Genomic DNA, 16,592 nt, shown 5'->3' with positions numbered 1-16,592 from the left:
AAATGTGACTCAGATAAGTTCAAATTATATATATATATATATATATATATATATATATATATATATATATATATATATATATTTGGTTACAAGGATGGCCTAAAAAATGTATATTTGTTACTTTAAGAAATTATTTTTTTAACTCATAAGAAAAATAAAAAAAATTATATTTTAATTTTTTAAAAATTATCATTTACAAAATTTTAAATGTGTTTCTAATTAGAAAAAGAAAATATTTTCTTGATTTTTTTTCCTAACAAAAGATGGTATATTCATAGATGAACCATTTCTTTCCATATATAATTGTAACTACACCCCTGAAGAAGCAAATAATTTTAAAAAATATGTGTATGGCACAACAGGAGAATATTGTTAGATATCAAAGCAAATTGGTAGATTCATAGATGAACATTTCCTGCATACATAATTGTAACTCCACCCTTGAAGTAGGTAACATTTTAAAAAAAAAAAAAATATTGCCCTCAGTTGCATTTGACTGGTGTTATGATTGTTTTGCAAAAGCTAAGTGGAAACAAAAGCTAAGATCAACATCAATGATTGAAAAATTGGACTGTATATGAGATGAAGTGACTGCCAATCCACGATCTCATGTTCAAAAAAGTAAACAAACCTATTTAGGTTAGAATTAGAGGCATGTTATGTTACCCTTATAAAAAGCCTTTCTCTTAGTAGCAAGAATCAGCAAAAGAAAACAGCTCAAGTTCATTGACATAAACTTCAATAGACCTTGCTTGCTACTTTGAAATGGCAAACTTGGCAACCTCACTCTCATTCTTCACTTTGGCACTGTTGGCACTAGCAAGTGGTTCAAATGCTGGCAGCATTGCAATCTACTGGGGCCAGAATGGCAATGAAGGCACACTAGCAGAGACATGTGCCACAGGGAACTATGAGTATGCAATTTTGGCCTTTTTGCCAACATTTGGCAATGGCCAAACTCCAATGATAAACCTTGCTGGCCATTGTGATCCCTATAGTAATGAGTGCACCAAGTTGAGCTCTGACATCAAATCTTGTCAAGCCAAAGGCATCAAGGTGTTGTTGTCTTTAGGAGGAGGTGCTGGTAGCTACTTCCTTGCATCCCCTCAGGATGCAAGGCAAGTGGCTACTTACCTTTGGAACAACTTCTTGGGGGGAAGCTCTCCTTCTCGCCCTCTTGGACCCGCTGTTCTTGACGGCATTGACTTTGACATTGAGGGAGGATCAAACTTGTATTGGGATGATCTTGCAAGGTACCTCAAAGGGTACAGCAACAAGGGCAGAAAAGTGTACTTGACTGCAGCCCCTCAATGTCCTTTTCCTGATGCTTGGATAGGCAATGCCCTCAAGACAGGTATACAAATAATGATATATGGACACCCTTTAATTATATATACCTCATGGACACTTATCATTTCTCTCTGTCTTTCTCTTATCATATTATAGGACAAAACTTAGATACAATTCTATCTCTATAGGTGTTGTTTATCTTGTTATCGAATTAAAATTAAAGTTACACCTCAGTAATCTGCATAATAAAAGTTTGTATTAAAGGATTAAGTATATTAGTATTACTAAGGTGAAAATCCAATTCTAATTCGAGAATAATACAAATAACATCTAAGAAACTGTACATAGGTTTTGTTTCATATGATATTACTTATTATATTTACATTTATCTCTCTTCTATCTTTTTCTCTCACTAGGCATCAAATAACATAAGATGTCCACTGATCATTTTTGCAGGTCTTTTTGACAATGTTTGGGTCCAATTCTACAACAACCCTCCTTGCCAATACTCTAGTGAAGTTACCAACCTTGAAGATGCATGGAAGCAATGGACTTCAGATATCCCAGCCAACAAGATCTTCTTGGGGCTACCAGCTTCCACTGAGGCTGCAGGCAGTGGATTCATTGATGTGAATGATCTTACATCTAAAGTGCTTCCAGCAATTAAGGGCTCTTCCAAATATGGGGGTGTTATGCTGTGGTCTAGGTACTATGATGGCCAGAGTGGATACAGTTCCTCCATCAAGAGCCATGTCTAAAATATAAATGTATCTGAGTGCATATAGGTGTATGTAATGTATGATACTAAATCTTGTAGTGGTGGTGTGTGATCAATATATATTATTACATGTTTTGTGTACAAGTTTTTACCTGAACTACCCTGTGCTACTTGTGCATTATTTTCAGAAGCAGTCATAATAGAAATTAGGAAATAAAACTATAAAGTCACAAAAGAATATGAAGTAACAGAAATGAATTTTAACAGTCTATATGCATATCCGAATAAGAATTTCAAGTTGGTGCTTGCAGTGTTGTGTACTTGTGTTCCCAAAGTTGAGAACGGGGTGGCCAGGTAGAAAAAATTCACATAGTCACATGGAGCCATGTAGAGTGAGAATTCGTGAGATAATTGTCTTCAAAAAGATTATAAAACTGAGACGTCTGAACTTAGTTCAATTTTTACTGTATATCCTAGATGACTTTGCACACCGCATTGTAGTACACCAATTGCACATTTCATTAATGTGCAATAAGCTTTTCTCTAGTTGCAAAACCCATTCTTATCCCATTTAAACTCTGATAACTTATTTCTATCCTGAGAAAAAATAAATATTATACTTACTGCGATTGCCATATTGAAATGTGTACATTATATAAGTAAAAATTGTAATCAAATCTAATAAAAGTGACTAGGCACTTTTTTCATTTTCTTTTATCTACAAGTTTTATAATGATACCTTTTCTCGTCTCATCACATTTTCATTAATCTTTATATAGAAATTGTTGATTGGGTTTTAGCATTTATCATGAATTGAATCATTTCTTGGGTTATTCCTATTCTTATATATATTCTTCAGGATCTTGATAAATTGATTTGCTAAATTATTTTAAAGAACTCAATTCGGTCCCTCTCTTGAATTTGACTGAGTGTTTGGTTAACATCTCGTATACTTATGCAGTTATGAAACTTTGAAATTTTATACTAAAAAGGAGATACTTGATTTCCTGGACTTTCCTATGCTTGAACCACATAAAAAAAAATTCTAAATATGCAAATGGTTTGCAAGTTTGAGGTGCAATGCATTCCTGTACTATTGGAAACTGTTCTGCTTGTTCTCTGCATTCCACTTTGTAGAATATGATGTATTTTGCAAACAATGTTTTGTTTTTTTCTTTGGGTGCTGCTTTGTAAATTTACATGTAGAGTACAATTCACAATACCACTAATTTGGAATTTGGATCTTTCAGATTATTCCTGCAAGTGGTCTGGACCCATTTTTTTTTTATGATCCTTTGATAAAAAGACTCATTATTCTCTTCATAGAAAAGAGGAGGCAGAGCCAATAAAGATTGATTTTCTGATTCATCCTTAGAGTTGTATACTTCATTCAATAAATGTTTTTAATCTAATCCAGAGGAATTAATAGAAAAAACAAGGGTTAAATATTGCATAATGCTAAGGCTTAGGCTCATTGGAAGACACCTCAACTTGGAACACTTATAAATCCTTATTATGAGAAGCAAGGGAAGGTTTCCAAAACAATCAGGCAAGAATTCTAGGTTTGGAACATCCCATAATGTTAACTTCTTCAAGACAATCATATGTTGTAAGGCCTGATGCAAACCTTCCACATCTTTGCATCTTTCAATCTCCAAAGCAATTTGGGGCTAAACGACTTACTAAAGAAGGCAATGGGATGGCCGTTCTGAGATAAAATTGCACCCATGTCGACACCAGACGCATCAGGCTCCAAGGTGAACGGAAGGGAAAAATCTGGCAACGTTAAAATAGGGGTTGTGGTCAAGGCCTCCTTCAAGGCAGTGAAGGCCTGATGGGCTTCCTGGGACCACTCAAATGGGTCCTTCGTGGTCAATTTGTTCAATGGCGCCGTGATAGAGGCATATCCCCAAATAAACCTACGATAAAATCTTGTGAGGCCCAAGAAACTGCGCAAGGCTCTAGTGGATTATGGAGTAGGCCATTGTTGAATGGCTTGTATTTTGGACTCTACAGGTTCAACTCCTTGCGATGATACCACATGATCCTAATACTCAACCTGATTCTGAGCTAGGGAACACTTTGACAATTTAAGAACGAATTATCCAGCCAGCAGGACCTGAAATGCCTTCCCCAAGTGACCCAAGTGCTCGTCTAATGTTCGACTGTAAATTAAGATATCATCAAAGAAGACGATAACAAAATGATGAAGATATGGTCGAAAGGTTGCATTCATAGTGGCCTAGAAAGAAGAAAAGGCGTTACATAGGTCGAATGGCATCACCTTGAACTCATAGTAACCATGATGAGTTTGAAAGGAAGTTTTACAGATATCGTCCTCATGCATGAGGATTTAACGGTACCCTTGTAGAAGGTCTAGCTTGGAATACCAGTTGACACCTCCCAGTTCGTCCAGAAGTTCATCGATGGTGGGAATTAGGAAACTATCCTTGATCGTTATGGCATTCAATGCATGGTAGCCCACACAGAAGCGTCATGTGTCGTCATGCTTCTTAACCAGCAGAACAGGGGAGGAGAAAGGGCTAGTACTAGGGCGGATAAGTCCTTTCTGCAACATGAAGTCTACTTGGGCTTCAATCTCTTGTTTCTGAAAATGGGGGTACCGTTACAGCCGCACATTAACGGGTTCAGAATTGGGGATAAGGTGTATATGGTTGTTAGTGGGGCGTGAAGGTGGTAAGGACTGGGGTGGCTTAAATAGAGGTTCAAATTTGGTTAGGAGAGTCTAGATTTCTAGAAGAATTTGGGTAGAGGACGTTTGGGTCAAAGGAAGCTCTGTAGGGGTAATGGAAATGTGAAAATATGCATTGACGTCCTTTGTGTGGATGATGTGATGAAGTTGTGGTGGAGTAAGCATTTGAAGTGTAGAGTCAACTTCGCCTTTGAGCTCCACGAGATGGTCATCATGGAAAAACTGCATTGATAAGGCATTATAATCTATAAGTACATGGCCCAAAGACTTGAGCCCCTGAACTTCGAGAACCAAATTGGCGCCATGTAATGATAAGAGATGAATGTCAACAAGGAATATGATGCCCTGGACTTGAACGGGAACCACCTCGCAAAGAAAGTGGCACTGAAGGTATTGACCATTGTCCACCATAACTCGAAAGTGAGTGGTAACCCGTGACACGAGGCCCAACTGAGAAGCCAAGGACTCCTGGACAAAGTTGTGGGTGCTACCCCTATCAACTAAGATCACCACTTGGTGGTTGTTGGCAGAACCCAATAACCGCAATGTTTCTAGGGCCAAATGGCCCAACAATGAATGAAAACTGATTTGGGCCTGGTCCAGGTCATGAGCGACAGGCGGGTCGGGTGGGTTTATATGATGGGAGTCCTCCTTAGTGTCGTCATCATCATCAACGATGATAAGGAAAACCCTAGAGGCGCATTTGTGGTCGCGGTGGAACTTCTCATCGTAATTGAAGCAAAGGTCGCACTCGTGCCGTGAAGCTAGTTCCTCCAGAGAAAGTGGTTTGAGCGGCACGGGTGAGTGAAGCCTCGAAGGAGTGGGTAACAATGGAGGAGGAAGTGTCGAAGAAGTGGGTAAAGGTGGAGAGCAAGGCACAGGGTTAACCCTACCGCGTGATGTTCGTCGCTGATCAAAGAGATTGTCCTCTTAAAGACAGGCTAGCCTCGCTACCTGAACCAGCGTTAATGGTTGCAAGGCCTGGACCTCGGGACGGATTTCCGACGTGAGTCCAGAGATGAAACAGCTCAAAAGGAACGACGAAGGAAGACCAATAATGCGATTAGCTAAGTCTTCAAACTCGAAGAGGTAGTTGTTAACAATGTTGCGTTGCGTGAGCTTGAACAAGACACCAATGGGGTCCTCATACTGAGATGCAGCGAATCGTGTTTGAAGGGATTCCAGGAAGACTGGCCAAGACGTGAGTTGACCATTACTGGTCATCCACTAAAACCAGGCCAGAGTGCAACCATCCATGTAGAACGAAGCAATGGTCAAGCACTTGTGTTCTGGAGTGGAGTGGTACTCAAAAAATTGGTTGATCTTGAAGATCCAACCGAGGGGGTCATTGCCATCAAAGCATGAACATCCAGTTTCATGCGATGTGAGTGCACGGAAGTTGCTGAAGAAGGAGGAGCAGTCGAAGAAGAAGGGGAAGAAGTAGCAGAGTCCTTGGTGGCTAAGCTATGGATCAGTTCATCAAGCTTGAGTGTCTGGTGTGGATGGATTCACTGAAGGATAAGTGGTTCAAAGTGAGCTTCACAATGGCATCCTCAAGCCTGTCAAAGGACACCTTTGAATGGGTGGATTCGGCCATGGAATAGGGACAACGAGAGCACCAAAATGTTAGGTTCTTCACTCACAACTTTGGACTTCGAGGGCCAGTACCTCTAGAAGTATAAAAGAAAAGATTAGAAGAGTGAAATTTCATTGATTGATTCTGCCTTATTAAATGTAATTGGTATTTATAATGGTATTGTACTAATAGAATTTATAATTTTGTGGTTACAAGGTGATAAAGATCCTAACAGGATGGGAATTGGCAGACAAGATGGTCTAAGGCAATGGCAGACAAAGTTGTTAGCTCATCACTATGCCATTAAACAAAATCCTTCAAGTATGTAGGGGTATTACTATGTCTCTTTGGCCTTGCTCGTGTTGTTGCTTGTATGTCATTATGCCTATCACAACCACTAGATGGAAGAAAAATAAACTATATATACACACTTTACTGACACGTTGAAATTTAAAATTTATTGTATTTTAAGGTGTTGCTTGAACCTCTAAGTCTAATTACTTCCATTTTAGGTGATTAATAGATTTCCGAACATGAATTGGCAGAATAACACAATTCGTGAATGCAATTTGTTACCTTATAAAGCTTTTGTTTATTTACGACTATAAATTTAGACTTCTGTTGTCATTTAGCATGTGGATCACATACATCACTATTTTAGAATGCTACACACACAATTATTTTATTTTAAGAAACAACTGTACATGCATAGACTTTTCTCACATCATATTACTTATCATATCTACATTTTCTGTCTCTTCTATCTCCTTTTCTAAGTAGGTGTCAAATAACATTAAGTTTCCACTGATAATTTGGGTCAAATTCTACAACAACAACCCTCCTTGCCTCTCTAGTGAAATTACCAACCTTGAGGATGCATAGAAGCAATGAACATCAGATATCCCAGCCAACAATATCTTATTGGGGCTACCAGCTTCTCCTGAGGCTGCAGGCAGTGATTAGTGAATTCATTGTTGTGAATGATCTTACTTCCTAAGTGCTTCCAGCAATTAAGGGCTCTTCAAAATATGATGGTCAGAGTGGATACAGTTCTTCCATCAAGAGCCATGCCTAAAATATAAATGTATCTGAGGGCTTATTGGTATATGTAATTATGATATTTAATCTTGTAGTGGTGGTGTGCGATCAATATATATTGTTACATGTTTTGTGAACAAGTTTTTACCTGAACTATCCTTTGCTACTTGTGAATTATTTTGAGAAGCAGTCATATAATAGAAATTAAGAGATAAAATCATAAGTCACAAAATAATCTGAAGATATCAGAAATGAATTCTAACACCAATTGCACATTTCATTAATGTGCAAGGGCAAGAACATTTTCTCTAGTTGGAAAACTCACTCTGTTCCAATTTAAACTCTGATCACATCTTTCTACCCTGAAAAGAAACAAATGAAGTTTTTGTACAAAATCTATCCAGTGACGTTGTGTTAGTTTTAATTTATTTTTCGTTTATTTTTAACCCTATTGTGCATCTTCTTTCATCCAGTGATTGATTGCAAATTCATTCGTAGTGTTTTTGTGCCAAACTGTTCGTACAGAATAACAAATCTCAATCTAAAAATAGAACTAATCACTTAATAAAATGTTAATATGATAATAATATCATTTCTTATGCGAATAGTGCCACGGGGAGTTAGAGAGATAAAAATGAATGAGACAAATGCTAGAATTTCACTCAATCAATCTGATCTACGTACACTGACTACAGCTTATATAATGGTTCATACCAGCTGTCAAATTCCTAATTCCTAACTGTCTACAATAAAAATAACTAACTGCAGCCTTACAAAAGTAACTAACTATCAACCACCATCATGCTGTGATATCATTTGTTCACTTTTCTTATGAAATCATCATGTTTTTATAATGATAACTGTTCTACATGTTTTATTATGATACCTGTTCTAATGGAATCATCGAACATTCATTATGGTTACTTCCTTTTAAAAAAAAGTCTATACTTTTTGTTTTGACAAAACAAAATCTATACCTAAGCATTCAAAATCATTTTATTTTCTATCTTCCTATTAAATGTTTTTTCTTCTATATTTTGGGTTTGATGTTAATATTTTATTTTAATTTTTTAAAGATTAATGGACATAATTTATTTAAATTGGAAACATTTATATAATAATAAAAGTCAATAAAATTATTATACATGCTAATATGTTAGTTTGTTAGTTTGTTATTAAAAAAAATATAAAATAACTTTATGCTCGTAATAAAATAAAAAAATCTTCTCAGCTTAATTTCTTTGTTGGTCTAAGGAATTTTTTACAATGTCAGTTGATAATATATTATTATGTATAAAATACTATAAATTATTATTAATTTAATTTTTAAGATAATTATTATAAAAATCAATATATTTATGATTAAATAATAATACATAAACTATTTTCTGAAATTTTAAACATGTAAAACTCCAACTTAAAATTTTATTTAAAAGAAATCAAATATATAATACCTGAATTAACTACCGTTAGTAATAATTAATATTTTCTTGAGACAAAAGAAAAGTGGCAAACTTTTAAACAACTCGTTTTATATTTTTTTCAGTATATATATATATATATATATATATATATATATATATATATTCTTTATATTTGCTTTCTTGAGTGTGAGGCCATCGACGCAGTTTGAAATCATCTGCTCCTGCTCGTTTTTCTGTTCTGCACGTTGGTAATGTTTTTCTGTTTGTTTCCCAGGAAATTTTCGCTGAATATTTTCTTCATATTTTATTGCATTCAAATTTCAAAGCTTATCTTTGATTTTCTGAAAAGCAAAACGATACCCACATGTTATTTCCGGCTTTCATTTCTAGTCCTAATGCTTCTCGCTATACCCAGATAAGAAATGATTCAGTTGAAGTCCAATTTGACCATAATTATGCTAATTTTAAGGGAAAGATTAAATCTTTCCTTTCTTTTTTTAGTGGGTTATGAATTATTCGAATTTGCAGATTATGGTTTTGAACCTTCATAATTTCCCCTCATGTAATTTTCATTAGTGCAGGAACATTCTCTTCAGAAAAAGGGTGAATTTGTGTTTCTGTTATACCCTATTAAGTGAGGAATCATTTTTTGGCTTTTTGCCCCTAAAAAAATGGTGCAAGTTGTGTCATTGAGCACTCTGGCAACCTGTGGAAATAGCAGGTTATGTGGATCCTCACCATCTTGGATGGCACCCTTTGAGCCATACAAGAGATCCCAAATTACCTCTTCCAATGGCAGACACTTGGTTTGGAACAATTCTGTGCAGAGCTTGTTCTTAACAAGGCACAGTGATTTTAGGGCTGAAGCAGCATGGATGTTTAGAGGGGGAGAACAAGGGTTGGATGCGAGTTCGGAGCACAGCGAGAGCGCTAATGAGGATATCTTGATGTTCTTCTTTCAGCTCGACTTGGCCACAAGAGTGCAGGTCTGGCTGCTTTTACTCTTGTGTAAGAAGTTAAGTGGTGTAGGCCATGTTTCAAATTTATGGAAGAGTTCTTAATGCTTTATTTGTTTGGAACTTTTGAATGCCAGTACGCTTTAAATATGGAGCAGTATGACATTGCAAAGCAGCTGAGGAACAAACTTGCCGAGGTTAGATAAATCAGCTAATTATTCTGTTCTGGTATCCTATATGGCTATACCAAATTTTGTGGAATGTTTGCAAGGCTTACTTGAAGTATACTTCATGCTTTTCAGTTTATGTCAGTGATTTTATTTTATTTATTTTGTTTTTTGTCCCCCTTGAATTTGTGTGTATGAAACTAGTGGTTCCTCTATAGCTTGAAACAATAGCATGTGTATTAGTGTAAGAATGTATCTTTGTCTATATTTCTGTGTCTTTAAGTTATCTAAATTTTGTGGGATTGGAGCAGTGAATGACTTGCAGCTTGTTTGATAAATATTATTCTTGAAAGGTTGAAGAAGAGGTAATCAAGCAACAACAGTCAAAAAGGGGATTGTCTTCAAAAGGTGAAGCACAAGATAAAGCTATAAGTATTATACGTCTTCGGTTAGTTTTCTTTATCTTTTGTGTCAAGCTGACTTGTTCTTGATGAGTCACTGGCTTTTTCTTCGTTTTACATATGTGTGGGTCAACTTGAAAACTGACAGTGATTAATTCTGTTTCCCTTGCAGTTCAGACCTCCAGAAAGCTATTGAGAATGAGGATTATGCCTTGGCTGCTGAATTACGTGATGAAATTTCCAAACTTGAAGCAGAGTCTCTAGCTGCATCAGCTACAGCTTTGGCACATGAAAATGCTCAATATGCATTCCGCTTGGGGCAGAAAGTGAGACATAAAAAATTTGGTAAGTGGTTGAAACACCTTCTATTAATACGACAAATTATTATTAATTGCATTTCTAGTATGCAATGTGATCTAACAATAACAATTATGCTTATTGGTTGTACTCTGAAGCTTTTCAATAGAGCAAGTTATGATTCTGGAGCTATAATTGCCTAACCCAACTTGTAGGCTATGGAAATCTAAAATATCTATAGTGCAACACCTTGTAAATTTTTCGTATGGATGTACACTTTGATAATTTGAATATCTCAATTGCAGAGGATATGTTTCCCTTCACACTTCGAACATTTTGATTGCTTATTCCTTAATAAACATTGCAGGCTATAGAGCTGTGATCTGTGGAATGGATCCAGTATGCAGTGAATCAAGTTCATGGATGGAAAATGCACAAGTTAAAAAATTGTCTCGTGGTTCCGCTCAACCATTTTATCAGGTTTGATTAACTTCATTATAGAAATTCCCATTGCATGAATTATTCTTTTTCTACAAGGTCAAATTTAATTTTGAATTAATTTATTTTGACTTTCTAATTCCAAAGAGCCCATTCATCTTGTACTCTTCAGTTCTTATTAATCATAGCAGTTCAACTTCAACCTGTAGAATAATAGATCCTGCAATACAAATACTGCATAGGAATTATTAATTAAGCAATAACATGTGGAAATTTTAATGCAAGAGATTTCACCACTAATTGTCAGCTCTCTGTTATTATAAGGTTGACTTTGATGGTCTCTGTTATCATTTGATAGGCTGCATCAAGTTGGTGGGAGGACGATGTGCTTCTTTAAATCGTTTCTCTTCAAACTGAGTGGACATTTTAGATAAAAACACCATTTTCATGATTACTTGCATGCAAGACAATGTGGTTGTTAGAAATGTATTTGTTGTTTGTTGATCTTTTGTCATATTAGTTTATTTTATTTTGTTAATGGTTGAACTGGCTATGGTTAAGAAGTGTGCTACTGCTGGCATTTAATTTGTTTCCTTTTTTATTGTCTAGGTTCTTGTTGATGTACATGCTGAACCAAATCTATTAGTGGCATATGGTAAAGCTTGATTACTTAATTCTGTAGGCTTATGTGTTTACTTACATTAGATTTAATGGTATTTACTACCACTCTTCCTCGTTGACAATTATTTTGTTATTCGTATTATATACTATACACTATATACTATTGCTTATCTATTCATTTCACTTACCAGCGGACTAACTGCTTTGATATGCATATTTTCTGTTGTATCACTATGGATTTCCATTATGTTCTTGGTTTCTTGCTGAAGACAAATAACTTTCAGATTGATTTTTCTCTTTTTATTTTTTGCAGTTCCAGAGGAGAATCTTTTAACACCTGATAAACCAGACACTGTGAGTAAATAGATCTATACTTGAAAGACATGCACTATGCTATTATTTCTATGATTCTATCATTTAATTTGCGCTTTTATTGGTGTCCAGGGAAGATTCGATCATCCCTACATCTCTTTTCTATTCTATGGAATGGATTCAGCAGGAGATTTCATCCCAATCAAGCAACTAAGGGAGAAGTACAATAAACCAAGGCATGAAATACCCATTGACCCACCAAATGATGAATGAAGATGGAGGCAAAGCTTAAATTACCCATGTGAGACTATATGCACTGTTCAATTGGGTTGCGGATTGAGAGGTTGAAATTAAAAGTCTTCTGACAATATATTCGATGAATCAGTTGATTGGCTTTGCAGGAAACTTAAAAAGACAGAAAACATTCCTTGTGTCGCATGCACAATGATGATCGATTGCCTTCCTGTGTGATCACTCACATTGTCGAATGTTATATTCTGTTGTATGAGTTTTCATTTTTCATGCACATATCATTGTCGTGAAGATACTGATTACCTACCTAACCTACCTTGTATACATGTAATTATATATTTATGTGATTTTTAGTTGGATGAATAGTAATGAGTTCACGTTTGTGAACTATTTGGAGGCATTTTCATTGTGTTTTTCCTTGGTAGTTTACAAACCCCTTAAGATTTCTAAGATGGGATCATTATACAGAAATATTACCTTTGAGAGATCTTAGGTCTCAGATCAACGAATCCAACCTTTGAGAGATTTTTGTTTACGAACATGACTACCAATCAAAGGAATCCAATTTTTTTTTCTGTTCCCGCGAGCTTCATGCTCTTCTTTCCCCTTCCCCTATTTCGCTCCCTTGATCCTTCCCTATCTTTCTCTTCACTCTCCTCACTCCATTTCCTTCTCCCTCATCATCCCACATTATTTTCAACCAAAACCCGAACACAAAAACTAGAAAAAAAAAAAACAGAAAAACAAAACATGACATTGTACATGCCGCTGTTCAGGTCATGTTCTACCTTAAGGTCCCTCACCCAACTCCACGCCCACCTCGTCGTCACTGGCCTCCACAGCGACCCACTTGCCTCCACCAAGCTCCTCGAGTCCTACGCCCAAATGGGTTCTCTCCAATCATCAAGACTCGTTTTTGAAACCCACCCATCATCCGATTCCTTCATGTTCGGCGTCCTCGTCAAGTGTTACCTCTGGCACTACTTGTTTGACCAAGTGGTTTTGCTTTACCACCACCACACTCAAAATGGTTCACGCCTCACCCAAAACTGCACCTTCCTCTACCCTTCTGTTCTGAAAGCTGTTTCTGTGGTTTCTGACTTGGTTGCTGGCAGGAAATTGCATGGAAGGATAGTTAGGTCCGGGCTTGACATTGATCATGTCATTGGCACTTCGTTGTTTGAGTGGTGCTCGCAAGGTGTTTGATGAAATGCGTGAGGGATTTGGTTTCATGGAGTTCGGTTGTCACGTGTTATGTTGAGAATGGACGACCGGGAGAAGGGTTGGAGATGTTGCCTTGGATGGTTTCTGAGGGGATTGTACCAGACTCGGTTACGATGCTTGGCATAGCTGAGGCAGGTGATAAAGTTGGTTGTTTGAGGGTGGTGAGGTCAGTGCATGGATATGTGATCAGGAAAGAGATGGCTGGTGATGCAAGTGTGAGGAACTCTCTTATTGTTATGTACAGTCAGTGTGGTTACTTGCGTGGAGCAAAAGGGGTGTTTGAAAGTGTTGCTGATCAAAGTACTGCTTGTTGGACTTCAATGATTTCGTCTTGTAATCAAAACGGACGCTTTGAGGAGGCTATTGATGCTTTTAAGAAAATGCAGGAATCGGAAGTGGAAGTTAATGAAGTGACGATGATTAGTGTTCTTTGTTGCTGTGCTAGGTTAGGCTGCTTGAAAGAGGGGAAGTCAGTTCATTGCTTTATTTTGAGGAGAGAAATGGATGGTGCTGATCTTGATCTAGGGCCTGCGCTCATGCATTTCTATTCTGCGTGTTGGAAAATAAGCAGTTGTGAAAAGATTCTTTGTTTAATTGGAAACAGCACTGTTGTATCATGGAACACACTCATACCAATTTATGCGCTGGAAGGTTTGAACGAGGAGGCCATGGTTCTCTTTGCATGTATGTTGGAAAAGGGGCTAATGCTTGATTCATTTAGTCTTTGCATGTATGCTGGTTCAATACGATTTGGACAGCAGATACACGGCCATGTCACGAAAAGAGGCTTCGTGGATGAATTTGTTCAGAACTCCTTGATGGATATGTATTCAAAATGTGGTTTTGTGGATTTGGCATACACAATTTTTGAAAAGATGAAGGAGAAAAGCATGGTGACATGGAACTGTATGATTTGTGGGTTTTCTCAGAATGGCATTTCAGTAGAAGCACTCAAGTTATTTGATGAGGTGACTCAATTGTCTGGACATTAATGAAGTGACCTTCTTAAGTGCAACTCAAGTTTGCTCCAATTCAGGTTATTTTGAGAAAGGAAAATGGATTCACCATAAGCTCATTGTCTCTGGTTTGCAGAAGGATCTTTACATTGATACATCTCTGGTTGACATGTATGCCAAATGTGGAGACCTTAAAACGGCTCAAGGTGTTTTCAATAGCAAGTCGAAGAAAAGTGTGGTATCATGGAGTGCCATGATTGCTGCATATGGCATACATGGTCAAATAACTTTTGCCACCACCCTCTTTAGTAAAATGGTAGAGTCACATATTAAACCAAACGAGGTAACCTTCATAAATATCTTATCTGCCTGTAGGCATGTCGGATCAGTGGAAGAAGGGAAGTTCTATTTTAACTCAATGAGGGATTATGACATGTAAATCGTGCAGGTTTTGATGATATCAAAAAGAATTTGTTTGATAATGAGTGTCATCATCAAAAAGGGGAGAATGTGAATCATGCATGTTTTGATGATGTTAAAAAGAAATCATTTGATAATATGATTGTCATCATCAAAAAGGAGAAGAATGTGAATGTGTGTATACATGATTTTGATTATGCCAAAGAAGAATCAAACAAGGTTGCTTCAAAGGATAAGCATTGCTTCAAGATTAATACAAGATTGTTTCAACAAACAAAGCCTTGTTTCAAGATTCACTAAAGATCAAGTCTTGCCTCAAAACAAAGTGTTTCCAAAACATGCAAAGCTTTGGTAATCGATTATCATAAGACAAGTTTGAAAAATAGCTATTTAAAAGGGTTTTGAATTTAAAATTTGAACCTATAATAGATTACTAGATGTTTGTAATCGATTACCAGCAACAGAACTCTTGAAATTCAAATTCAAAAGTCATGACCCTTCAAAATATACATGTGTAATCGATTACCAGAAACATGTAATCGATTATCTGTGAAGAATTTCACAAAAAGTTTTTTGAAAAGACACATCTCTTCAAACCATTTTGAAAAGACACGAAGGGCTTATATATATATGTGTGTCTAACTTCAAAAAGCATAAGAGAGATTTTCTAAGAGAACTTCATTGCCAAATGCTCTCTCAACAACTCTTGGGCAAACACTTGCAAATTTATTAAGAGTTCATAGAACTTCAATTGTAATATCCTTTTCTTAAAGAGAGAATTTTTTTTTTTTTCTTCTTAATCAAAGAGATTAATTAAGGGACCGAGGGTCTCTTAAGTTGTAAGGATTCCTGAACACAAGGGATGGGTTGTCCCTGTGTGGTTCAGACTTTGTGAAAGGATTTTACAAAGAGAATGAAAATTCTCAAGTGGGTTGCTTGAGGACTGGACGTAGCCACGGGGAGTGGCTGAACCAGTATAAATCGAATTTGCATTTCTCTTTCCTTATCTCATTTATTTTATTGCAATCAATTTTGTCTTGCATGTTTAAAGAACATTATTAAATTGATTGTTGTTTTTTCTTCTATATTCTGAGTCTATCATTTAGAAGGGGGTTAAAAGTTTGTTAGTGGGAAATTAATTCACCCCTTCTTAAGTTATTGAGGCCACTTGGTCCAACATGGCATAGTGTTTAATGCAGAACATTTTGCCTCTATAGTTGATCTTCTAAGCCATGTTGGCAATATCGATGGAGCTTATGAGATAATTAAGTCGGCATGTCAACCTATAGATGCTAGCATATGAGGTGCTCTGCTTAATGGGTGTAGAATACATGGGAGGATGGACTTCATTCAAAACATACATAAAGAACTTAGAGAAATAAGAACAGATGATACAAGATACTACACTTTGTTATATAACATATATGCTGAAGGAGGAAACTAGTATGAATCCAGAAAGGTGAGATGAAGGATGGAAGGAATGGGCCTAAAGAAGGTCCTTCGGTTCGGTTCAATTGAGATAGATGAGAAAATCTACATGTCGAAGGAAACAAGAAATTAAATAGATTCATTTTGATTTAACCATTGTAAAAGGAAACACATCCTACTCAATAGATACCTTAATAGTGTATTTGGATGGAGCAATTCAATAGGGGAATTCATTTTTTCAAGGAATTTAAAATGATTCATGATAAAATAGCATGTTTGGATATAATATTTGAAAGGAGATTTAATTTTTGATATTTTTAGGAATTATTTTGATTGACTAAAACCGTGGGATTTCAAATTC

The 16,592-nt window shown here is 36.4% G+C and overlaps 3 protein-coding genes across 4 annotated transcripts; all 3 read left to right on the top strand.

Moving 5' to 3' along the window:
- The first annotated feature begins 708 nt into the window (after positions 1-708).
- On the top strand, positions 709-2,159 carry LOC114370918 (hevamine-A-like). The gene is made up of 2 exons (XM_028328322.1): positions 709-1,354; positions 1,747-2,159. Exons 1-2 carry the CDS (start codon positions 766-768, stop codon positions 2,046-2,048), a joined length of 891 nt encoding a protein of 296 aa, XP_028184123.1. The 5' UTR covers positions 709-765; the 3' UTR covers positions 2,049-2,159.
- Positions 2,160-8,933: 6,774 nt separating this feature from the next.
- On the top strand, positions 8,934-12,603 carry LOC114387061 (clp protease adapter protein ClpF, chloroplastic-like). Of its 2 annotated transcripts, none has more exons than XM_028347177.1 (9): positions 8,934-9,007; positions 9,341-9,745; positions 9,853-9,912; positions 10,236-10,330; positions 10,456-10,628; positions 10,948-11,060; positions 11,628-11,673; positions 11,953-11,993; positions 12,084-12,603. In XM_028347177.1, exons 2-9 carry the CDS (start codon positions 9,431-9,433, stop codon positions 12,222-12,224), a joined length of 984 nt encoding a protein of 327 aa, XP_028202978.1. In that variant the 5' UTR covers positions 8,934-9,007; positions 9,341-9,430; the 3' UTR covers positions 12,225-12,603. The 2 variants fall into 2 exon arrangements, with proteins under 2 accessions (XP_028202978.1, XP_028202985.1); XM_028347184.1 differs by having other exon boundaries at positions 8,951-9,007; positions 9,336-9,745.
- An 805-nt stretch (positions 12,604-13,408) lies between these two features.
- LOC114372627 (putative pentatricopeptide repeat-containing protein At1g69350, mitochondrial) lies at positions 13,409-14,822 on the top strand. The gene is made up of 2 exons (XM_028330299.1): positions 13,409-14,333; positions 14,464-14,822. Exons 1-2 carry the CDS (start codon positions 13,409-13,411, stop codon positions 14,820-14,822), a joined length of 1,284 nt encoding a protein of 427 aa, XP_028186100.1.
- Positions 14,823-16,592: the final 1,770 nt, after the last annotated feature.

The sequence above is a fragment of the Glycine soja genome, chromosome 2 (assembly GCF_004193775.1).
Source record: "Glycine soja cultivar W05 chromosome 2, ASM419377v2, whole genome shotgun sequence".
NCBI lineage: Eukaryota > Viridiplantae > Streptophyta > Magnoliopsida > Fabales > Fabaceae > Glycine > Glycine soja.
This window is presented reverse-complemented; position numbering and strand designations above follow the sequence as displayed.